Source organism: Desmodus rotundus, chromosome 9 (genome assembly GCF_022682495.2).
Source record: "Desmodus rotundus isolate HL8 chromosome 9, HLdesRot8A.1, whole genome shotgun sequence".
In the NCBI taxonomy this organism is placed as follows: Eukaryota; Metazoa; Chordata; class Mammalia; order Chiroptera; family Phyllostomidae; genus Desmodus; species Desmodus rotundus.
Window position 1 is genome coordinate 94,412,647 of NC_071395.1, and position 26,906 is coordinate 94,439,552.

Below are 26,906 nucleotides of genomic sequence, written 5' to 3' on the forward strand. Positions count from 1 at the left end.
ATTCAATTATTTACACTATCCTATCTTCCCATTATCATGCAGAATTAAAATCAAATTGTAGACATTCAATTTTTAAAAAATGCTCTCATTATAGACTGAATAGCAGTGATGGAGCAAAAAGAAATCCTAGCTACACAGTCAATTCAGGCAAGATTTACCAGGCTAATGGTGATGATCTCATCATAGGCCAATGAGGTTTCCCCAGCAATCATTCCAGAACCTCGAAGGTTCTCTGCTCCAAGTCCCTCTTCCTTCCCAATAATATCAGTTATCTTGTATCTATTGGATCCAAATTATATTGGTTAAACACAGTAAGAACAATCTCTGAAAAGAATAAGCATCATTAAAAGGCTGCTAAAAGCACACAAAAGCATACTGATAGCTTATATTTGAGTATGGCACCAGGGCTCTATATTCTTTATTCACATATCTTTCCTTCTTAGCTTGGTGCCTATTTTGTCTGGAGGTAATATGGTGTAAAAGAAAGAGCACATCTAGAATTAAGTAGATAGGGCTATATCCCTGTTCTTGTATCATGTCTCATGTATCATGTCTCGTGCAGAGTCTTTGGTGAAACATCAAATCACCCAGGCGACTCAGCACCCCCTACAGCCCAGATTTGGTGCCCTGCAACTTCTGACTTTTCCCCAAACTAAAATCACCTTTGAAAAGGAAGAGATTTCAGACTGTCGCTGAGATTCAGGAAAATACAGTGCGGTAGCTGATGGCAATTGGGAGAACTGTGTGAGGCCCCAAGGTGCTACTTTGGAGGGGACTGAGGTGTCACTGTCCTATGTACAATGTTTCTTGTATCTTCTTCAGTAAGTGTCTCTATTTTTCATATTACATGGCTAGATATCTTCTGGATAGACCTGTATATCTCTCTGTAATAGGAAATAGGCATTAATTCATCAATTGTAGATAAATATTACATAGGAATAAAAAATCCAGAAGGGTAGTAAGAATGCTAAGCCTGATTTCTAAAGTTAAAAATCCTTTCTCTTTCTAAGACAGGGATGAAAGGGAAGGTCAAAACAGTGCACTCCCACCCCTGCTCCTCTGTAAATATCAAGTGTATGCACGAGGGTTCCTGGCTATAGGCCTCTGGAGGGGCAGGTGGAATGTGTGTAGAAGTGAAATGCTGGCCAAGTTGTCCAGAAAGCATCCTGTGGATCCAGTGGGAGCCACTCATCTGTCTTCTTGGCAGGGGATTAGGAGTGATAGCTGATAATGGGAAATGGGAGATGGGGAATGCAACTAATAAAAGAAAGGAAAAAATACAAAGTTGGAAGTAGAGATGGGCATATATTATTTATTGTTCCATGTGTACCCAGAAGGCTTGGCAGAGGGCATAGTTTTATAAATTGAAATAATAAATATCCCATAGTGGCTCTTAAACTACTTTTTTTTTTGGCCCCCATATTTCTTTGGTCCCTTCCCTACTTTGAACCCTCCATCAATTCCCTTTCTTTGCCATTGCTACTGGTCTGTGGCTTTGCATCTCTGCTTCCCAGTTTCTCTTGCCTTTCAATTTTTAGCCTCTACCAAAAAATTCTCCAATGCTTCCTTTGGCTCTGTATCTAGACTCTAGATTCTAAAGTTATGTTGCAGGTAAAGCTTAGCTGCCTTAAAGAGATAATTAATGAGCCATATTAAGTTGGTAGGGGGAAGGGAGAAATTAATGTGTTCTTTTTATAAGGCCCACATGCCACATAGTCAAAAACTCTCATGGGCCCAATCAGCCTTCCCTGCAAAGCAGATCTTTTCCCTCCTAAGGACTGCATATTACTTCCCAGGCATCGGTGATCTGTTAAGTGCCATCTTCTTTCACTGTATCACATGAAAAAGAGTAAACGTTTCCCACATTCTGCACTATGATCTGAGTTTTCTATCATTGAGGCTACCATTCCTTAAGTAGTACTAAATTTAATGTTATTTATTATGAAAACCTTTGTATAGTGTAATAGAATTAACAAAACACATTAAGAAATATGGATTTTTGATCCTCGCAACAAACCACTCTGATAGGTAATACTATGTCCCTTATTACAGGTAACAATAACAACAGCCAGGACTTTACATACATTAGTTTGCTTGATCTTCACCTTATAGATGAGGAAACTAAAGCTCAGAAAAGAAAAACAACTTGCTCTAACAAAAGCAATATACACAATCAATAACCTTCTAAGATACCAGTAATAAAGAGAAATCCATTCAGAGTAGCAAGGAAAAGTGCAAAACATTTAGGAATGAGCATGAAAAAATTGGCAAAATCCTACCAAAGCTGCACTGTACACCAAGGCATCCTGGGGTACCACTATGAATTACCAGGGGCCCTGAAGGTATTTTAAATTTTTGAGAGAAATACTCAGGGCTTAACATTAGATAGTGTTACATTCCTTTTGACAATGTCCTATCTTCACAAACCTACGTTTTCACAGTTCTGTGGAAAAAAAAAAAAGTTCTACACAAATTCAATGCAGAACAAGAAATGAGGGTGGCTATGTCTAAGCAGATTTCAAGGTTTTTAAGATGTTGTGCAGATGCAAATATCCCATTAGTAAGTAACAGTAATTACTTAAGAATGGAATTTAAAATTTTTTCAATTATGTGTATTATATTTTAAAATAATTAGTAAGCTGTTAGGGCATAAATACTTATTAAGATACTTAAGAACTTATTTGGGTTTAACTACCTAATAAACAGAAGTGTTAGGTATAGCTTTTTGTCTAAAGGTGCTATGAAAAAATTACTAGGACAGTAAAGGGTGCAGTGAACCAATAAAAGATGGGTAACCTCTGGCACAAACTATATGAAGAAAACTACAAAACTTTAAAAAATATACTTTAATAAATAAAAAAAACTATATTTTTTTGTTGGGAAGAGTTAATATAATGAAGATGTCAGATCTTCCTAAATTAGTTTATAAACCAAATTCAATTTGAGTCAAAATCATTATGAAAAGTTTTGTGAATTAAAAATAGTGAACCTATATATAAAAAGACAAAAATAGCTAGTAAAACTTGGGGAAAAACTAAGAACGTGATGAAATCTGCCTTAATAGAATAGTTAAAGTAGTATGGCATTAGCCTAAGAACAACAGAACAAAACACAGAATACAAAGCCTAGTAATTAAGATTACTATAAAAGTGAGGAAAGTGGGAATTATTCAATAAATGATATTGGAGTAATTGATTAACGTTTTGGAAAACACTTGCACATAGATTATAAAAATGTTCAACTTCATTGGTAATCACAAATACCAGTTAAAATAACAATTTTTTAATCTTATTTTATTAATGGACAATAATTGATGTTGGCAAGGGTAGAAAAAATTAAAGAGGGGAAACAAATAGTATTATAAACTGCTGGTTGGAGTGCAGATCTTGAGAAGGCAATTTGAAATCACCAAAAAAATCTTTAAAATGGACCAGAATTCCACTTTTAGAAATTAACCCAAAGGGAATAGAGATAGTCCTAAAAGTTTATATAACAGGATGCTGAGTCCAGGGGTATAACAGTAAAATTTGGAACAGTCTGAACATTCAAATATAATATATTCAGTAGATGAAATACTACTATGACCATAAAAAACCATCATATTCTCAAATTATATTTTGAGAATATACTTCCCCAAAATAGTTTTTAGTGAAAAGAACAAATTAACAAAAGTTTTCCTATTACAACCTAATTATTAGGGGAAAAAAGTACATATACAGAAAAGACAGCAAGCATATAATACACATTAATAATTGTGTTTCTTGGTAAAATAAACGAACAAACAAAATAGAAGCAGACACACAGAAACAGAGATCAGACTGACGGCTGGCAGAGAAAATGGGGTTTGGGGGGCTGGGTGAAAAAGGTGAAGAAATTAAGAACTACAAATTGGTAGTCACAAAATAATCACAGGGATGTAAAGTACTGCATAGGGAATGCCAGGTGGGTACTTGAAATATTGGGAGAACCACCTTGTAAAATATATGATTGTCTAACTACTATGTTGTACACCTGAAGTTAATACCAAACAATACCGAATGTCAACTGTGATTTAAAGATAAAATTAAAAAAATAAATATGTCTCTCAGTAGGATTGTAGCTGATTTTTATTTTTTAGTTACAACTGTTTACATGTTCTGACTTTTAGAAAATAAATAAATACTACAAATATAATTAAGGTCTTTCAGCTAATAAGTGGTAGAGGTCAGATACAAAACTAAGGACTTTAGATAAGTAACAAGCAATCTTGCTCTTCAAGGTCATGATCAGCAAGACAGTGAAAAAAAAATAATCATATTCTCCTTCCTGTAAACCATGGCCAAGTTATTCTGATACATATATACGTACCTGGATTCTCCTTCATCCTCCACGTGTTCACAATAGACAGAGTTGAGAGCACTGACTCTCTTATAATCTTGAGGGGTCAGGTATAAATATTTGAATCCCTGTGAAGCACAAATAGTTTTTAACTCATTATTTGCCATCGTCACATAACCAGAAGATACAGCAAAGCATGCATAATGCAGCTTGTTCCAAAGCCAGCTTTAAATTGCCATATCACTTTTTGGAGTTACCATCTAACGGAATGTAGCACAGACAGTTCTCCTCTGAAAGATGGAAGTGCCGGTTTCTCCGGTCACTGCTGTCTGTCCTTGAAACAAGATGTCCTGCAGCTGCACTGCCAAGGATATTCCATTTATTTCATTTTCACCAGGGTTAAAGGGTCATTTTCTGATTTTTAGTGATACCTTTATTAAAGATATCAACACAAAATTAAAGAATTCAGTGAATTACTATGTTTCATTTTCTCAAGTCCATAGTATAAAAATATATATGGGTAAAGACAATTAAAAGGATCACAATACTAGGATATTCAACATTAAAATCAGAAGTCAATGCAATGCTAATAATCAGTGACCGCTAAACTCCTACCTTTTGCTTTTTTAAATAAACAACTCATAATTCCTATTTACATTAAAAAATTATAGTAACATTTCAGAATTGATTTATTTTTATACATACAAATACATACTCACATACAAAGTAGAGTTATATGATGTGTGTTTAACTTAAGTGAATTAGTCACTCAGCCAAAAAATATGTAAACAGAGAAAAGCATTTTAAATATTCTGAGAAATTATGCCCACCATTTAACTCAACTAATTAGAAGCTACATTTAGGCAGACACAGTGAGCATAGTATGGAAGGGACATGAGTCTGCCACTGATTTTGCATGACTTACGACGAGAACACTTGTAGTGCTGAGTGTCATTAGTATGTCAGTCACATATTTATTGAGTACCTATTATGTGCAAGGTACTGTTCTACGTGCTGCAAAAACAGGGACAAAACAGATCATTTCTGGCTGTATGGAATTTATCTTCTAGTGAGAGAGAACATATACAAAATCAATAATTAAAACATAGAATGTTAACAGGAGTAATATTTAAGAAAAAAATAAAATAAAATAGAGAATCGTCAAGAAAGGCTTCATTGAAAGTGTCATTTGAGCAAAGACCTGAAGAACTGAGGAAAACGTGAAGATACTAGAGGAGGAGGGGGAAACATTCTAGGCAGTAGGAACCAGAAATGCAAACATGCTGAGGCATGAGTGTGCCTAGCAAGTTCAAGGTACAGCCAGAGCATGGAATGAGGTGAGCTGCAGCAAGGAATGAGGGCAGGGTGGTATTGGAAGGCCAATCTACGTAGGGCCTTGTAGGTAACTACACGGCTTCTGGCTTTTACTTTTGTGACTTGGGAAGCCACTAAACTGTTTTAATCAGAAGGAAATTCTGAGCCATGATCTGATTTATATTTTCATTGGACTGTTCCACTTTCTGTTGAGAGTAGACTAGGTAGGAGTCGGGCCAGGGCCAGAAACAGGAAAGTCAATTAAGACACTACTGCAATAATGCAGGTAAGAGATGAGTGATTTGGACTACCATGCAGCAGTGGAAGTGGTTAGAAGTGGTTGGGTTCTGGATATAGTTTGAAGGCCAGGTTGCAAACATGATTTACTAACAGAGTAAATGTGGGAAGTCAAGGATAGCCCCAAGCCATTACTGAGACTGTGGGAAGAACAAATTCATAGAAGATTAGAAGCTACACTTAGGCAGACATGTAGGTAGAGATGCTGAGTATGGATATATGAATCTGAAGATCAGGTATAGGGCATAAATTTGGAAGTTCATCAGTTTATAGATGGAATTTAAAGCTTTAAGACTAGATGACATCACCACGGGAAGGAAAACTCATTAAAGAGAAGAGGTCCATAGACCATACCCTGAAATACCTTCTACCCCATCTTGTATACAGGCTATCCTGCCAACATGCCAGGTGAGAGGGCCCTGGGCCCCGTTGGGTTGAGACTGGAGAGCCTAGGACTTCTTGATCCTACCACAACCACTGTGGCCCTGACATCTGTCTCCATTTATATATATACATTTTTTGTAATTTAAAATTTGGGATAAAATTCATGTAACATAAAATTAGCCATTTTAAAGTGTACAATTAGTAGTTGTGCAACAATCACTACTATGTAATTCCAGGACATTCCCATCACCCCCTTCTCCTCCCCCCAAAAAAACCCAGTACCTGTTAGTGGTCACCAACAATTTCCATGCACTTTTAAAATGAATTTTACTGAAGTATATAACTTACATGCAATACAATTGATCAGTTTTAAGTGTTGTAGTTTGATGAGTTCTTACATCATACTCATATATACTTGTATAGTCACCACCACAATCAAAATACAGAATATTTCCATCATTCCCTGAAACACTCTTATATTTAAAGATGTGAAAGGCAGCAAAGGAAACAGAAAGTACAGGTAGGAGGGGAAAAGGAAGGCTCTGGTGTTCTGGAAGCCAAGAGAAGGAAGTGTTTCAAGAATGAAGAGTGACCAACTGCATCCAATGATGCTAAGAAACCAAATAACTAAGCTGAAGACTGAGATTCACAACAAATTTAACAATGTGGAATCAGCGGTCACTCTGAGAAAAGTGGCTGCATTGGAATGGTGAGGGTGCAAGCTTAAACGAAGTGTGTTCCAGGGAAATGGGAGAAGAGTATCTAGAAATGGCAAGAAGAAACAACTCTTTTAAGAAGTTCTGCTGTAAAGGGAAGGACAAAATAGGGTAGGGTAGTAACTGAAGGGGTTAGTATTTGTATGCTAAAGGGACAGATCCAGTAGAGAGGGGGAAAGTGATGGTACAAGAAGGGGGGGAGGTGTTGATCTACATCTTTAAGTTGGCAAGAAGGGAAAGGATCAGTGAACAAGAGAAGACACTGGCCTTAGATAGGAGCAGGGACCCTTTACCCAAAGTACAGGAGAGACGGTGGAGAATAAGGGCACAGATGCAGATATGTGAAAGCCCAGGGAAGCTGTCTTCTAATTGCTTCTGTTCTCTCAGTAAATTAGACAGCAAAGTCATCAGCATAGAGTGAGGATGGGAGAAGACTGTGTTAGAGGTTTGAGGAGAGAGAAGATGCGAAACTGTCATTCAAAAGGTTGGTGAGCTTGAATTTAAGGTAAGGCCAGTCAATAGCACTTTGTGCTTTTCTCTGTCAATGGTCAGCCCCATAGGTCCAGGTATGGGAGTGCATGGAGAGAGTTGAATTTAAACAAGGTTTTTGTAAAGGCATAGAGTAAGCAGAATGAAGAGAGAAGCAAAAAAGTTGAGGGTGTAGGAAAGGTGGTAACTATAAAGTGATTAAAATGATTAACCTTGGAATTTACGCTGAATAGGAATAAAATGAAGATGTAAGGAGGGAGAGAATCAGAGAAGAAAAGTAGTAGGATCAAGAGTTGTAGATCCTGGTGTGTTCAAAGGACTGCTGGACTTGGGGTACTGAAGAGAGTGAGCTGGAAAGATAGGGTGGAGAAGCGGCAAAGAAAGGGATACTTGAACTTGACATTATGCGGAATGAGAGGTTGAGTTGGGTTGGAGGATGGGACCGTTAGAAGAGAAAAAGTAAGATTATGGGATGGATCATCTGTGTAGACACAGTAATCACAAAGAATTACAACCGGACTAGTGGTATCACAGAGAAAACAATGTGCCAGCAACTAAAAGATGAAAAGAATGAGGGGGAGGGACTAAAGGCTGAGGAGCACTACAGTAAGGAGCAGTGCTACTATGGTACATCGTGATGACGTGGGATTCAAAGATGGAGGTTTTCAGAAAGAAGAGGGGGAAAAGGGTGTGGAAATAGCAGTGAGGCACAAGGAAGACACTCTTCCCCCTCCAGGCTTGGTGATACAAGGAGAAGAGAAATCAGTCACTTCTTGAGAGAGCTAGAGGGGAAGCAGTGCCTTTAAAGGATAGGCAGGCTTCAAGCAAAATAAGAGGGCTGGAGAACAATCAGAGAGGATGCTGAGGATATAAGGGATTTTGCTGCTGAAGTCCCAGAGACCACAGTGGAACAGTTTAAAGATACATATTTTTGGCTTAGTATGTCTCATGCTAAATACATACCTACTATTTCACCTAATGTTCAACCAAAAAAATCAGCAATCTATTCTCAGAGGCAGAGGAAAAATCAGGTGAACGTAATGAGAGACAATTTGTTTCCAACATGGTTCACCAAAAATACTGACCTTTGAACTTAAACCTCTAACCTCTCCCCACTTCTCTACACATGTACACACATACATATGCATAACCATATAGTGTCTTGAAGTATTATATTTTCCTAATCTGTACCTTGTAAGGATCCTCAGGATCTACCCAGGCCACATGAAACATATGACGAATCTCCTCTGCCAGTCCAATTCTTGCTCCACTGTTGGCTGCTACATAGATGCGCGGGATTCCCTCTGCCCTGGCAAGCTCAGAAGCTCTGAGAAACAGCAAATCCTCCTGGGGCCCGAAGGACCCAATTCGGTATGTGATGTCATTGCCAATAACAACGATATCTCGACCTTCTGGATATTCAGGACTTTTAAGGGTCATTTTCCAAGCTACCATGCCAATCTGCAAAAGTAGAAACAAACAAACAAATAAATACAAGCTTCTTACGTGCAGATTTTTTTCCCTGCAGGTTCCTGAAAGGTGTCAGACACTGCCCTCAGGTAAAGATGTGCATATGCACTGCTAAAGAGCCAAGCTCCCTGTGGGTAACTGGAATAAACACTCTAACACACTTCCTTAGATTGTGTTGAGAACAGCTGCTTTACTGTGCTTTTCAGTTATCTCAACGCCATCTTTGGGCCTGCTCAAAGAAGGTGAAAAAACCGAAAGCCTAAAGGTATACTCAGAATACCTGTGGAAGAATGCTATGGAACTGGGATTTAAATCCAGAATCGTGAACTAACCACCCTGTCTACTAAGTAGTTCATTTTTTTGAGATTCTTCCAAGAAACCATCAACACATGAGAGGAGAGCAGGAGAGAATTGCCTCGCATGGACTGTATAACTTTTGTGATTCTGCATCCTTTTACTGTCCTCTAGCATTCGATAGGAATAATAGCAACATTTTTTACTGGCTTGCTTCAGGTATCTTACATTTCTGCAAGAATTTACTATAGCTCAACATCGCATCCTTGTGAGTATCTCTTGTCACTTTCTCCCAGAACCAGAAAACTAAAGGATGCAAGAGACTAATCTCTTCTGCACTGTGACATATGTAAATCTCTGCTTTCTGTTCAGCAGCATCTGACCAGCCACACAAATAAATGAGATTGACTTAAAAGGCAGAGGTGACATGTCTCTTCCCAAACCCTCACTGCCCTCTCCTTTTAATCTCCTTCTATATGAGAACTAGTCAATCCTACTTGTTTATTCACTAGTTCTATTTTTTTTCTGTTCACTCACACTCCAGTTACAGCTGCAGTTTTTCATGTCTGCCTGTCTGTTTCCCTATACCTGTATAAGTAATGCTTCCGTTCTCCACCCCCCACCCCATTTCTTTCTGTCTTCTCTCCCTTCCCACCCCCAGTACTCGCTCCCAAACACAAAGCCCACCAGATGATAGTTCCTGGTCCTGCCTAATGGAGCCCAGCCACATCTGCAGCCTTGGTCCCTCATCCCCAGGCTGCTGCATATCACCTCATTGGGGAGCCGGCCATCAAGAAGGGCCATTAACAGATGTAAATAGCAGCATCCCTGGAAAGCCACATGCATCACCCAGACTCAACCGGGCCAGTGATCATAAGCTCTGAGTACACATTCTTCAATCCAATTGCACATCCACTGTAATCAGGCTGGTTGAAGCTTTTCACACAGCTATTTGTGATTCTCAGCATTAAGAAATATATATATGAAGTACCCACAGATAAATATAAGCTATTTAATATATTATACCATTGGCAAAATACAAATCAAAATGGATATAATACACAGAAAAAATCCAATCATATTCTGAGATCAGATATTATTCTATCTGCTCATTAAAGACAGAGAAAGGAAGGAGAAACAGATCATCCAAAAAAAAAAAAAGCAAGCAAATGTTAGGATAATTTTAGTCATGATTTTAAGAAGCTGGTTAATACTATATAACGCCTGTGTGGGGAGAAACATTTCACCTGCCTTCTCACACAGCCCTCTAACCCGACATCTCCTTTGTTTTTCAGGAAGGAAAAGCTATTTCCTCTAAACGCATCTGTAGTTAGGAAGATGGCGTTTTACACCAAATTTTATGATATATTAACTTTAGCCACCTAGGCCAGAAGCAGCTTAGATGCAAGCCCTGAAGAATTTACTTCAGCATTTGCATGCTAATGCAAACATTGTGTCTATGTGGCACTGAGCAGGCAAATAATACTCTTATCTTTTGTTATTACCTGGGGACTCTAACTGTGTCACTTGGGCAGTCAGTTCAGCAATTGGCCAAGTCATTATGCTTGCAATATTGACTTCTAATTAGGTGTCAACACAGCAGCACCAAGAACACACGAGTCTTTATCAATGTTCTTTCCAAAGTGTATTCCTCATCGACCACCCCCTCCCCCTTTAAAAATGTACCATTACAGAATGGAGTGTGTTGCCCAGTCTTACTATAGCAAGATTCCTTACTAGAGGAGATTAAGTTTTGAGTAAGCATAATGAACAAACATCTAAGAAAGCATCTATTGCTCAATTTACATTAAAATTTAGATTTTAATGCAAATCAGATGATAGGCTGTGTAACGGCGTACATGGGCTTTGGGGTCAAACTTGCATCCACACCCTGGCCCTATCACTTATTAACTATGTGACTTGTGAAAATAACTTTATTGAACTTCATTGTCCCCATGTATCAACTTAATAATACCTGTGGTTCTGATGTACAAACTGATAGAAGCAGCAATCTGTTATATTAACTTTAACATACAAAGTTTTGCCCCTTTCTCTCCTCTCAACCTATCTAAATCTACCCATTCAAAAAAGGCTCACTCAAATTCTATTTCCTCAGTAAAGCTTTCCCCTAGCCTAAAGTGACCCCTTTCTTCTCTGATGGCCTAGTAAGACCTTCGTGTAAAGAATTTATTTGATAATTAATCATATACTGCCTAGGACTGCTTTTAGCTTGCCAGCTTGAACCATTATATCATCTCCTCCAGTGCCTAGCAGGCTCCCTACACGTAATATGGGAGTAATAAATATTTGCTCATCCCATAGTTATTTCACTTTTAAAATACTTGGAAAACAGTCAACATCAAGGGCTTAGAATATTGTCCATGACTTATCTCTAGGGATCACGGAATAACAGTCCTAAAAATTAATCAACTACTTGTTTTTTTAGTATCCAGAATAGCTACCATTAACTGAACACGTTGACAAATATTACATGTTGACAAATACTGGTAGTAGTTAAAAGTTTAAGCTGGGAGTGTCAGCCTGTCTTGGTTCAAATCTCAGCTTTATACAACTATATATAACCTTAGACCAGTCACTTATGAGGTTAACTATATGAGGTTAACCAGTCACTTAACCTCATATAGTCACAAGTTTTTCAATTATAAAATGGTGATAATGGTATCTTTCTACAGGGATTGTTGTGAGGAACACCAACCACATCAGACAGGTACAGAGACTGGCTTATAAAAGTCCTCTAACAATAGCTATTGTTATTAAATTGAAAAGCAGCTGTTTCTATTGCCATGAGAAAACCAAGGCACAGAAAAATTAATTTGCTCTATAGCTGTTATGAATTGTTTATTTTTTAAAATAAGGTTTGCATAAATTTCTTTTCTGGAGAAATTAAGGAAGTGTGATCCAGACTAGTGCTACTGCACTTAGCTGAAACACTGTGAAAAGATACATCTCAATTACAATACACGCATAAATGTCACTGACACCTAAATGCACAATATGGTTTCTGGATTGGATCCTAGAACTGAGCAAGGGCATTAGTAGAAAAAACTGGTGAAATCCAAAACAAAGTGTATTTCATTTAATAGTATTATACCAATGTTAATTTCTTAGTTTTTATAATTATACTATGGTTATGTAAAATGTTAACATTAGGAGATGTTGGGTGAAGGGTATATGGGAACTCTCTGTACTATCCTTGTAACTTTTCTACAAATTGAAATATTTGAAGACAAAATTAAAAGAATAAATATCATGTTAAAAACATTTTTGAAGGGAACTAAATTGGCTAGTGAGGTCATTGCTAGTGTTCTGGAGAGCCTTAGAAGATAATGGCTATGAAGACTATAAATAGCATTTTAAAACACCCACGAAGTAAATGTGAAGAAGTGGCCTAACAAAATTGCATGTATACGGTAATAACAAAATAATGGTTAAGGGTATGGACTCAGAAGCCAGATTTGGAGACTATAAATCTAATAGAACCTGACTCTGACAGAATAGAGATTCAGTTAGTTTTCTAGCCACATAACCTTAGGTAAGTTACTAACCTTTGTGCACCTCAGTTTCCTCATCAGTAAAATGGGGTAGTGATAACCTACTCTCTTAAACTGGTGAGGATTAAGTACATCGTAAACCTTAGAATAGTACCTGGCACACAGTAAATGCATGGTAAGTAGTACAACACTCTAACTACAAGCACGTTAGGGGGAAAAAACAGAAGTAAAGAACATAGCAAAATGAGATAACAGTTATTTTAGAATAATGGGATTATGTGTTTTTTCCCATTCTCCAAATTTTCTTTAATATGTTTGTTAACTTTTCTTAAACATTTTATAAAATAAAAAAGTAATTGAGATAGGACTACCAGGTACCTCTTTACCGGGTGACAGGTACATGGGAGCTTCTGTTATTATCTCTAGTGCACATTTGAACCTTCCCGTAATTAAAAAAGAATCTCACCAGCCTAATGGATTTTTCATTTTACAAGAATTGACTCTAAATTTTAGTCATACAACAGGTCCTATTTTATAACGCTAGAGAGATTTAAACATGAAAATTAAAGATCAGGACTCACCTCAAAGGGAGAAGAACATCAGGACCTGTCTTAGTTTGTTGGGGCTATCGCTTCATTTTCTTAAAAAAGAAATGCTCTGCACTGATGTGGTAGAATGTAAACATATGTATATATAGGTTTATACAATATTAATACCTCTACCTGAGAAGTAACTGCTTCAGTGTTTTTCTGGTCTGATGGTTAAATACATATTTATACTTTTAAAGTCAATATTTGTACAATAGACAAGAACAGTGCCTATCAGCTAAATACATATTTAGGACTGTACCACATGTATTACAAACATGTACTAAAATCGAAAGCTTATATTTATACAGAGCCTTTCATCTTGAAGGGGGCTAAAGAGCTTTACAAACATATGTACATAAAAGGACGTTTGCTCTGATAGGCAGACAAGGTATCAGCTCACCCACTCCCCTATTCCTTCCAGCAGACCAGGGTAGGAACACACAGTGTCAACAGCTGCAGGTCTGCAACAGCTGCGAAGACGTGCAACACAGTAATCCGAGCTGCTATGCGCAGTCACTGACAGAGGGCTTCCATCGGAGAGTAGCAACTGCTCTCCTCAAGTGCAGAAGCACCACAGCGGTTTCCAAATCTGTGTTTTTAAATTATTCTCCACCAAACTCAACTAATCACTTGACAAAATTGAATTTGATACTGAAAATGGCTTCTGAATGCAAAATACTTTCTGTCTGATGATGAGAACTAGGTTGAAAAACGCCTCCTCCTGCCCTTGTTAGATTTAGAGTGAAAAAAAAAGGGTCACAACATTCAGGAGAAATGGTTCAAAATATTCTATCTAAGAATAGCTTTGTCTCAGCGGATTGGGTCATTACTTCAAAAGACAGTCATTATCTGCCCCCCTTTAATTAGGACACTAAGTTTTTCAGTCAAATTACTTTATATAGATGAATCTATCTATATTTTACACACAACAGAGATATGCTATTGAAAATTCTGCAATCACTATAAAAGCATCCACAAAGTGTGACAATGTGATTAGGAATATGACATTCACTGATTTCACTTAAGCCCAAGTTGCTTTGTATATTAACTGAAAAATAATAACAAAAGGAAATTCCATCACCGAATCCCCTTGTTTTGGCTTCTCTCTCCCCTGCATGTTTTTATGCAGGTGAAACCTAGTGAAAAGGCCACTCCAGGACTAAGGGATAAGGAAGCAACAAAATGGCAACATGTAGCCAGAAAGGGGCTTGTGAGGGTGAGTGGGTGGATGGTGTATAATGGGCTTTAGACTCCGGCTTTTGGTTCTTTCCAGCTACCAGCTTCTTTCCCTGACCACTGAGGCACTGACTAACCAAGTGGTTCTGGGCACTTACTGCCAATTAGACTTTTGTTGATATGGTCATAAATCATTGGAAAAAACACTTCATTTCAGATGATTTTTGATAAGAGAATGTTCCAATTAGCAGGTTTCTTAGGTTTCAGGTTATCAACCTAAACTAATTAACGTAAAGCAAAAAAGGGAAGAGGATCAAAAGAGTTACTGTGAATAAGCTAAGGATAAACAGAAATAAGTATCTGTTTTCCTTATACTAGTTCTAAGGAAGAAAATATTTCTTTGGCCATAGTCTGATTCTGGAATAAACACGTGCCAAGTGAGGGAGGAGGGAATGGGGAGGAGAAAGCAAGCAGAAGACAACAGTCTTATTTAACTGTTTTTATGTGGGTAAAATGATTTGTGCTGCAGTATTTCCATAAGAAGTGGGACCATTATTTTCCTGTAGGAACACATTTGGTTTGAAAAGTATCACTGGACAAGACGTGAAAATCAAACCGAATGAATTATTCACAACCTCCGATCAGAGGTGATCATTATTTCTGATGCTCCAAACAGTGATTAGGATTCTTCCCTGAGATGTCATTTTCTCGCTGAGTAACACCAGCAATACAGAAAGACATTATCTATCTATCCATATATATATTTTTTCTCCTGGGAGGACCTTGGTTTAATGTTACTATAACAGATACTAAAAACATGATAATATTAACATTTATTCTGATGGTGCCCATAAATGCCATTAGTCTGACACCAAGTGTCAACACTAATTATGACCCAAAGTTAACACCAAAATTGACATCAACATTAATTGTACTATCAATGTGAATAGAATGTGCAAATGCACACATACACACATGCATGGATGCACACACATACATGCATTTTCCAAAGCTGCTGCTACTACAAAATAAAACAATATTAAGCTCAATAAAGAAATGTGAAGAGAAAGCTAAGGGCCCAAACAAGACAGGATTTTGTTTTTAAGGATATAAGAAGCATCCATCAACTTTAGCTATGCCGTGGGAAGCAGAAAGGAAATATCTTTGCCACGGTTGTCTTTCTTATATCTATCTCCTCATTTTGAGTTCAGCTGTAATAAAATAAAGGTTAGACTGTGGCCGAGATGTTGCGACTTTATTTTCCATGCTAAAAGTCTAAAAGTTGAGTTTTGCTGGCACAGCCTCCAGTAGCTATTGTTCTACTATTGCTATTGCCAGGAAGACAACTATCCTTCAAGGCCCTGGAGCAGTGACACAAAGAATCTTAGAGCTGAATCGGACCTAAGTGTCATACGCATCGTAAAGAAGACAAAACTAAGGCCCAGAGAGAAGGAATCTGAACTTGAGTTCCTTTACAGACTCTATTTTATTAAGTGTAATAAAATGTTATCCCCCCCCTCTTTTGTATCTCGTGTGGAATATTAAGTCATCACTTTAATTAGATCCTACCAAAAAAATTACAATTTTATCTTATGGAAAGAACATGTTTGACGAAATATTAGAAAATACTGCGTAGGTGTTAAAAATGTGTGTTTTTAAACCATATGGCAAAGTAATATTTGACTTAATTTGTGCTATTGAGGAAAACCATGCTGAAAAAATGCCAATGTTTTTCCACGTTGTACTATCTGCTGGATATCATGTTCCACTGCCTAGTTTGTATGATCACATAAAAGAGCTGAAAACAATTTTCTTAACAGCTGAAAAAAACCTTTTTCCATGCTTGGAAAATTCAAAAATGGCTGACCAAACATACCTCAACCCTTCTAAAAACTGACAAGAGGGTAAGAATAAATACCATTTTTAGAGCGAAAAAATTTTATCCCAGAGTTACTCTTAGAAAATGTTACCAAAGATTAGAAACAATAATTTTGAACAGGGGAATTATTTCTCTCTGTAATATTTACGTACATGAAGCCACATTAATTTTATACATATGCACACAATGCTTTAATAAACATACCGATTTTTTTTTTTTTAAGAAAACATGCAATGGAGCACATGCAAGTAAGTTGTATTTGAGAAATGGGGCGCAGGAGGAATTGGTTGATATGGCAATTAACCAAGTTGGCCTACTACAGTTCCAGAAGCCTTGTCCATTAATCACGTAAACGAATGTTGGACTCTGATGCTCCGTACTCACCCTCTGGTGTCGTCCGTTGCTGTCCTGATATTCACTTCACTGCTGCCTCTACGTAGCTGTGACAAATTTCTTGACATAGGGTACTGTATCACATCCTTTTTTAGTAAAATCTTAAAATTTAAGATGTATAAAAATGCTGACAAGTACATTCTTTTGTTTAAAAAGAATGTCCAGGTCTTACTTTTGAAAGGAACTGGGGAGCCCTCCACAAGTGCTGCATTAGTTGGCTAATGGATACATTAGGATTTTCAAAGCCAGTCAAGGTGCTTTTTGGGCCTTGGTTTCCTACTAATGAAATGAGTCAAACTCAACTAATCAACCTGATGAGAAATCTCTTAACACCAGTTACAGTCATTCGAAAGAAAATCTAAGAAAAGTATATACATCCCAAAAGAAGAGTGTTAGAAATTCATTAAAATAATTCCATAGCAGTAAGAGCTACATTTCAAGATTAGCCTTAACATTTTTCTAATGAGGCCCTCAACTTTGGTTCTGAGAATCATTTTAGACAAAGAGGAACATTTTAGACATAGCCAAACATGCTTACTTGGAATGAGGATAACAGAAGAAAAGCACATAATTTTAAATAAAACTATCATACCACATATTCCATAAGAAATTCCTATCTTACTAGGCCTAAGAGGATTCAAAATTGGTTTTTTGAAACCCTTGACAAAAAATAAGGCAAGCATAAATTATGAATGTTTCTATGTAATCAGTGGTTTGTGATACTTTCTGTTGAGGATCTCAAAGCACTTACATTCTCCTGTCTTCAGGGATAGATTGGTGGCAAGGACCATTACTCTCCTTTGATAACTTGAACAATCAGTGCATACACCATGGTCCCGTTTCTCAGATCTGTTTTTATCAGGTCTATTTCAGAGCTCACCTTCTGCACACTACAATACAAATGTGCCTCTTTCCCAACATGTATCTAAAACACTGACATGGACTCAATTTCCACACCCAGCATGAAAAAGGTAGACTGATTTCAAAAGAATAAAACAAAAGCACAGTAAAATACATCCAAATTAGCTTCACATTCATGGAACTATTCTGAGGGTAAATCAAGTAAAACAATACACCAAAGTCTAACGTTAAACTAGAAATATTTGCTGTGTGCAAGAGAAATGATCAACACTTTCCTTATTCAAGTTCACACACTTATACACACTCTCTGCAGTCAGAGTTTCAAAATATGACGGGTTCCACTGGAATCTGAATCCATGATAACCCAAGCAATTCCTTTGAGAGTATGGAAAATGTCAACCAAGTGAATTAAGACAGAGGGTTATGGTGGTTTTTCTAAAATAAGAGGTCCTCTGGGTTAAGAAGTCCAGCCTAGAACTGTCAGAATGAATCTACTAATTAATTTCTTCCAATCTTTTAGGTTTATATAAGCTCACCAAACTTCCTTTCCCTACCTAACTCCTAATATTTTTTTTTTGTTTTTATACTCAAATTAGAGATTTTCAAAGGATTATAGCAACACATTAAGGAACAGTGTCAAAATGGTAAGATTTGTTTAAGCTAGTCAGAATATCCAGGGGTATTTGTCATATCACCTTCCATATTTTTCTATAAGTCTGAAATATTTATAAGAAAATATTAAAGAGATACTTCTACTTCGGTAGACTGGACATCAGCACATTGCCAACAATTAAAATATGGACAAGGCTGAGCAGTTCTAGAATTCCTATCCCAAACATTTCAACCCCAAGAATATAAAGCAGAACTAAAAACCAAGAAACTGGTTGTGATGGCAGCTAGTCTTTAATTTACACCACTTTTTTCCCTTGATCGTCCTCTTTCTAAAAAATTGTTTCCTATAAAAATGTGGGTAGTCATGATGTAAAGTTCAACAGATTTCCACCACAAAGAGTTAAAAATGCAATTGCATATTGTAGGAACACTATCTAAAAAAAGGGGGAAGGATACCGCTGGATTTGCCTCACCCAACAGGGCAAATCAAGAGGCTTGTCTGAATGCTAGGCTGCTGAGAAGGAAAAACCCTGACACCTAGTGCCCATTGGAAAAAATGAAGCCTTGGAGCCACTATAATTCTTAATTTTGTGTGTGCAAGTGATCATTAAATTGCATTCAATTTGGAGTATACCTACGCTGAAAAATGTTAAGGGAAAAATTTAATACCATGCAAAAATTCCAGTCTCTAATTACCAAACCTTTTTGGAGCACACATCCTGTACCTAACAGTTGTAATTGCTTCTAAACACAGCATCTTCTCATCACATCTGTTTTTCATTACAACAGGAGTGATGAGACGGGTTCTCATCACTCGATGGGAGGCAATGGGATGGGTTCTATTGCTAAAAAGGCCATGTTCTGAAATAATAAGGAAAACAGGGTCCTAATTTCTATCCTCACTAAAAAAATTACTATAAAAGGTGCATCTCCATGACCTCTTTCATCATTGCCTGACTTAGAGATTCATGATCTAGTTCACAAAACTGTTAAAGGAAATATAACAGAAGAATGCTAATAACATTCTAGAACAAATAACATAGTCTCAAGAAGGCTAGTGTTTTCTTTGTCCTACCAGGCAAAGTTAAGTTGCACTGTCAAGTCGGTTACAGCCCTTGGCTTGATCTTAGCCTGACTGAGCCGTTTGATAACAGGATTTAGTGTGAAAAGCAGCTGCATTGGATTGTGAACTGTTACTCAAAATGTTCCCACCTGCAATTACAGCTTCCACCAAATGATCAAAACAGGTTAGCAAACTGGCAGGAAAATGAAAACAATTCCTCCAAAATTGAGATGTGGTAAGAGTGGAACTGTTGGTTAGCTGCATTTCCTCTGTATCCAGGCTCAGCAGCACATGCACTAGCTGTGTATTTACATACAGTGCCCATCACTGTAGCATCATGAAATCAGCTAGAAATGAAATCAGTTTAGTCTATGCTGCAATCATATCTTCCTCAATTTTCATCTTTACTTGAAACTATTAAAAAAAATTCCCGAATAACTCATCTCTGGAGCTATTTGCAAGTAACGTAGTTCACAGATTTGGTCTACATCTCTTTTATTCCTACTCTAAATTCATACTAAACGCAATGCCATTCAAACCTGACAATGAGAAAAATGTGTTCTCCTACACCTTTCATCATGCATAAGGTTACATCTTTCTTGATGGCAAAGGGACAACTAGGAAAATAGAAAGGAGAAAGTAGCTAACACTACATCAGAAAAGCTCTGTTTTTCCTGCTTTTAACACGGGCACAATGTTCAAAATGCAGGTCACATCTCTGCTGAAACAGCCAATATTCTTCCTCAAATGGCACACGAGTTACCTAAAACTAAATGGAACTGAATTGTTCCAAGTCCTGGACCCATCACCATTTTACCTATTTACTGTCCTGGAAATAAAAAATAAGGAAGAAAGACTGGCCACCCATATAGCCAATGGTCTGATAAGTGCAGGTTTGCTGCCTCTGATTATGGGGAAAAGCATCTCAATTCATGGGGAAACTCTGCAGGAATCTCTTGTTTTCCCTTTTTTCCTTATAGCCATGTGCTAGCTTTTAAACCCAGGAACTCCAATCCTTCAAGGTAATGCAATATCACCCAAAATGATGACCTGGTAGAGCCATCACCTTTGGAGAACGCCACATTATAATGATTTAATGTCCATGTAGCATCAATGCATTTACATTGAGCCTTGGCTCTCAGAATATTAACAGGTCAATTTTTTATTCCTTTTTTAATAAAACTATTTCTCAAGGCTCATGCCCATTCTCTTTGGGACAGGACAGATTTGCACCACATCTCATCAGCATGCACTCTTTTCCTTCCCCTAACATCATTCTTGGGGTAATATGTAGAGTGCCAGGCTCGTGACAAACTTGTCTCTTTGGCCAAAGAAAATTAAACCATAATAGCTGAAAGTCAACTTGCCCAGATAAAACCGGGCTCAGCATGAGGAAATACATCGTATTGACACCATGTCGTCTCTTAGGCACAGCTGTGCTGACTGCTGAAACTCCATCTTTAGATTGGTCAGTCTCTCAGTGGACATGCTCCATTGTATGTTCAAGATATTGGTAACAGAGTTTGATACTAATACCCTAACCTCACTCCTGTTGTGCAGTGTCCTATAATCTAGCTACGGCCACTGACTGACTTCACCGGCCATCTCAGGCATCAGTCACTAACTGTTCACAAAAGAACACAAGTCTCAGTTCTCCCGAGCTCAGACTCAGAAATAGCAAACTAACACTGAGCTTCAAATCCAATCATTTGAAGAAAAGGAAAAGAGGGAACAAAGAAAACAGGCAACTAAGGAGGGAAAAGAATAGAAGACAGTGAGAACTGACAAAAAGCAAAAATAATTTTAATACTATTAGATTTCTAGATTTCAAGATTAAAGCATTGGGCAAAGGGAAACGTGGTTCCTATACTGACTCTACTACTTCCGGCTATATATAAGACATCTCTTTTCCACCAAGGTTTGGTGGGTCTTAAAGGGGTTAAAAAAAACCTTTAATTTTTTTTATTCGTGTGTGTGTGTGTGTGTGTGTGTGTGTGTGTGTGTGTGGTCTTTGGGTCCAGAGTCCCGTATAATAAGACTATTTGTATTCATACTGGCAGAGTAAACACTACATGTTCATGCCCAGGCAGCTCTGTGCTTGTAATTTCAGCAAGAACAGAGCTCTGTCCCTCTGGGACTTCACTATTCCCCCAGTCTCCATTCGCTCAAACACAGAATGAGAGCGGAGAGAAAGCAGGAGAGAAAGATCATGGCAAGAGGTTTCACACAGCACTGCAGCTAGCTTTCACGTGGCCACAAATCTCATTTTGTGTTTTAATTACATTAGTTAAAACCGTTTTCTCTCAGTTCCATGTTCACAAGGGTGCCTTCTGTTCCTGAAGACTACACTGTTCAATGAATCAGAATTTAAGTCTAGCACAATGAAGCTTTTCTTTGCTGTTGAGGGGCTCACTAAGTACATGCTACACACAGTGGCACAAATCCCTGCTTCAACTTTGTGTGCTAATGAGCATATACCTACTCTTGTCAAAATTCTACGCATCCTTCCTCGCTAGCTTTTGCTATTTGTCAAGGTGTTAGATTAGAAGAACTCCTCCAAATCTGATACTTTCCATTTGGTCCATGACTGCATCCATCTTAATAGCAAATCATCCACTTTGGGTATCCACTGGTGTACTCACTGAAACAGCCATACACCTTATATAGAGAGTAACATTTCTTTTTAATAAGATACTGTGTAAAATTGAAAGATTGTTCCTTCTAAGGAAGGAAATTTACCTAGGAGTATATCTAAGGTTGAAATAAAAACATATCTCTTTTTAGGTTTATTACTATTAATCATTGTTGTAACTACATTAGAAGCGTAGTTAAAATAAGGAAGAATATCAATGCATGGAGGTGGACAGAGGATATTGGGGAAGAAAATGACTTTATATCATTATTAGTAGTGCACCATAGGAGAAAGGACTCCAAGGCTAGAAAATGCATTCTTGAACCTGAAATGGGTTCTCTGTTCTTTCTTTTATGTTTAAAGCCCTGGTTCTGGATGAGTCCCTTTAAGAAGAACATATTTACCATGCTCACAATAGCATCAGATCAAGTCACTTGAGCATAAGAAACATACCAAAATATGCATACTAGTATGCAAATAGACATACTAGTAAAGAAAAACATCAAGCAAAATACCTTAAATACTATTATTATAGAAAAATGTCAAAATTTCAAACATATACAAAAAGAGAGGAAAGAATCTGTTCCTATGTATCTATCATCCAACTTCAATCAACAACTCATGGCCAACCTTGTTTCATCCACGCTCCCACACTCACCCCCCATTATTTTGAAGTAAATTCTACATATCAGATCATTTCATCTGTAACTATTTCATTATATATACTTAATAGAAAATAATACTCTTTTTTAAAAAGCAAAACTGTAATATTAATTTTAAACAAAGCAGTATCATTATCACACCAAAAAAATTAAACAATAATTCTGTGATAACCAATTAATGTTCTCCCTCTAAAGAATTCTACCAATAAGACTACCATGCTGCCTACTACTTGGATCTAAATTGACACTTTAATGACCATCCCATGAAAAGCTGGTACTAATGGGCACAGAGCTAATAAAGGGGGGAGGGGATTCAACTACTTGCCTCATTTCCTCCTGGAAGCCTGTTCATGTGGACCAGTTGACCTTGATCATCCAACACGAGTTCGGTGTACGTCAGCATGTCAGAAGGCAGAGGGGGTGAAGGAAGGAATGCTTGAGTGGACATAGACTCCCAGAGTTTGATCAAGGACTAGTGGAGGAGAGAAGTTTGACTAATCAATGACAATTCGCATTTAACGTGGGTAAAAATGTTAAGATTGGGTCAAGCTGGTTTTGCTCTTTCTTTCCCAAGTATTCTGCTGAGTATCTCTATACATTAGAGCAAATTCTACAGCTCTCATTCTCAGTTAAAATAGATTTGTTATTTTTCACATAACATGTTTTACACGCCAACAATCAGGCATTTTTCCAAAAAAGTCAAACTACTGAGTGATTCTGAATCACTAGAGCATTAACGAATACACCAGACCTAACAATATCCCTGGAAAATTATAATAAGAAACTAAGTAGCATCAATCTCCCTTAAAAAAAAGAAAGAAAAGCCCTAGAGAAACTTGACAATAGAAGAATAACCAGGAAAATGACATATGACACTTGGCTAATACAAGAAATCTCAAGAAGACAAGAACAAAATTCCTACTAGAGGTTCAGGAGAAGCATCCTTTTTCTAATATCTTTTACGAGCTACAAGCCCATATGCAGGAATTAGCTCACTAGAGGCGTATGACTATTTGTAAGTGTGCACATCAATTCTGCTCAAATTTGGGAGAAACAGATAAATACACCTATCCATTTAGAAACTCGCATGACTTCCATTTCCAACTTCCTACTACCAAAACAAGTGCCTCGTGAAGTGGGAACTACTTCAGTTGTTTCTTTGCTTGCCTCAAAGCAACACTTAAAGTCAATATAACTTATTCATACCTAGATGTCCTAATCACTATATTTATGTCTATACTATAGGAAGAACTGTATAGAATGTGATTTTTATTTATAGCACTGGCATAGGAAGAACTGTATAGAGTGTGATTTTTATTTATAGCACTGGCATTGAGAAACAGAACCAACACTCAACTTTTAGGCTAACAACGCCAGTGATACTGAATGAAGGTAACTGTGTTTCAAGAGAGAGAACTTGTAAATGAGTGGATACATAAGGAAATCTCTTGTATTTGTGAATAATACAAGAATTACAGATTTACCAAGGCCACATATATTACCTTAGTAAAATTCAAATGTGGTAATACTGGTGGTATTAACTAGATTTGGAAAAATCCTATATTCACAGGTTTTTTTAAGGACAAATTCACTATTCTTTTGCTACCTTATTTTTTATCTGCTGCATTTTCTGCTGGTGATATACTTTTCTTGCCTTCTATTGATGGAAGAAAAATCTGCAGCATAGAGATGATTCACCATACAGATCAAAGGAATTTATTTTCATATAGAGGATAAGATTCATAATATCATATTTTCTCATGCTAGTTTTTATTCAGCTATAATAAATCTCCCCAAAAGAACTGATACTTTAAACTGTGTATCATGAACTCTATACCCATTTGTATATGTTATCTGCATTGATTCTCATCATATTAACCTAGGCTATGAGCTAGAGAGACTTGGGTTATCTTGGAAAACAGGAAAATGAGACTAGAGTTTTAAACCTCTTTAATATCCATAATTTGCATATAGACTTAGGAAATATAAACCTGAACATAACTCCCCACACAGGTCATTGTAAGCTACCATCACAGGTATGTGGTCTCAGGTCTCAGTTTACTCTCGTCTACTCAGCAGAGGCTTCTCTCCTCACTATTCCTCCTGTGAGTTCTTACAGAACCATCCGACATCTAAGCTGGCAGTCACCAAATCCCAAATAAAATAGAAATGACAATAGTGTCAAGACATGTCCTGCCCTTTGGGAGTGCATCATTCTAGTCTGAGCTGTATCTGAGGGAAAGTCAAACAAAACCATGCCTCTTTGGAATATGCTACAGCCCCCCAGTTAGCCACCATTACCTGTCGAAACATCTCTGGGATATCGTATATGTATGTTGTCCCTAAGGATTGTGCCTGGAACCTCTTTGATTGAAGCAAGTCTTTGGTCACATAGGGAGTATTGATTAACATTCCATGTAATGGTCCCTGTTTGTCTCCATACGCTTGAAACATGATCTGCAGGAAAAAGAGGATGGCATGGGGAGTTGAGACAGAGGAAAAAAATCAGCTGCCTAGAGGGGCTTTTCTCACAAATGTTATTTTCGAAACACACTTTGGTGGTTTGAGTAGCTAAGATGTGCTTCTTAACATTGGGTACTGGCACATAGTGCTTTCGCTTCTCTACAAATTAACCAACTGCAAAAAATGGTATGTAGCCAACTGTACACTATAGGCTGATTTCACTTTTGGATTTGTTGAAATCAACAAGAAAGCACAGTGTAAATTTCACATTTCAAAGACAGACTGACAATGCCTGCCTTCTAAAGTGACTTGAATCCCACATATTTAGAAATGAAGTATGTTAACTAACCAGTCTGAGCAGTGCTACTAGTATTTAAGTCAAGGAACAGCTACACATTAAAGAGAATTCTGCGCTTTCTCTAATAGTAGAAGGCCAGCCCAGACTCCAGCATATCATCTTTGCTTTAGTCTATTTGATTAGAAGGTGCTTCATAACTATTATTAGCCACACAAAGGCTTCCAAGATTTCTGCTACAAATGGATTTTATCCATCCATCTAGCTAGTTAATTTTTGTTAGCTTAAAATACATACTCTATAGTAAAAAATATTTTATTAAATTATATACATCTCTACATAATATATACACACATATGTATTTCCCTAGTACACTATATCCGCAACTAGTGAATAGCTCTTGCAATACTTACATTGTCACATAATGAAATCACCACACCAGCTTTTAATCATTTTAACTCAAATATTTCTAGAAGAGTACTTCATACTCCATATATTTAGTTTTATTTGCTTATCAATATTTATAAGGAAAGCCATTATTTCTATTCAATTAATATTTATTGAGTGCCCAGAGGTTGAATGACACTAAACTAGGCACTTCATGCATGAATACATAAAATGCAGATTCCTAATGCAGTGAATAGAAATGGAGATTGGGATGTAAGAGTATATGTATCTGCCCACATATCTATTCAGGCCTAATGTATATAAGCTTAAGTCTACCATTAATAATTAGATTTGTGAGCCTGCTGTACAGCCATAAGAAGAGAATTAAGTGTTTCGCTAAACCCTGGGTATAGTTCAGCTGAGGGAACCCTTAGCCCCTTCCTTAGACCAGAGGAACAAGTGTGTTCTGGGGACTTGTCAGTTGGGTCCTATTCTCAGCAGAGCTTGTCTTGGGCTGCTTAAAACCCCACAGGATGGAGTTCCCAGTCTTCCTGCATATGACCAATGGTGAAAGTCACCAGGCGGGAGGCAGAACTAGCAGTGTCTTATGAATGTGAGAGATAGAAATACTAATGTTTTCAGAGATTCAAAGTGTTAGCATGAAAGAACTGGACTCACAAGAGAATGTGGGGGGATATCAAGATGTTTTCTATCATGATTGTGATGGTAATACACAGGTGTATACTATTTCAGAATGAACTGAACATGTAAAATGAGTGCATTTTATTATATGTAAACTGTATCTCAATAAAGGTGATTTTAAAATGTATATTTCTCCCTTACACTACACATTGGAAATCAATTGACTTATGCAATGGATTACCCAGATCTCTTCTCCCCACTATAACTGCCTGAAATGAGTGTTCATTTCAGCTAACACCACAAAGACTACACAAGGAAAATGAAACAATGAAATTCAAGCCAGTCAGCCTTGCTCCTTATTGGCAAAAAAATAAACAATGCGCCAAAGCAAGAGGTTGATAGTAATGGATAGTACTGGAAGCCCCTGAATGATCAGCTACTGCTGTTAATTCTATTTT

General features: G+C 37.3%; 1 protein-coding gene across 6 annotated transcripts in view; it reads right to left on the minus strand.

Annotated features, from left to right (window-relative positions):
• The window catches only part of ACACA (acetyl-CoA carboxylase alpha), a 266,878-nt gene that overhangs the window by 71,431 nt on the left and 168,541 nt on the right, over positions 1–26,906 (minus strand). For all 6 annotated transcript variants that reach the window (XM_053910461.1, XM_071219350.1, XM_024572899.4 and 3 more), the window contains 5 exons: positions 24,963–25,118; positions 22,987–23,133; positions 8,709–8,978; positions 4,348–4,445; positions 159–279 (listed from right to left, as the gene is read on the minus strand). In XM_053910461.1, coding sequence (XP_053766436.1) covers positions 159–279; positions 4,348–4,445; positions 8,709–8,978; positions 22,987–23,133; positions 24,963–25,118 — 792 coding nt within the window. The remainder of the gene's footprint in view (positions 1–158; positions 280–4,347; positions 4,446–8,708; positions 8,979–22,986; positions 23,134–24,962; positions 25,119–26,906) is intronic.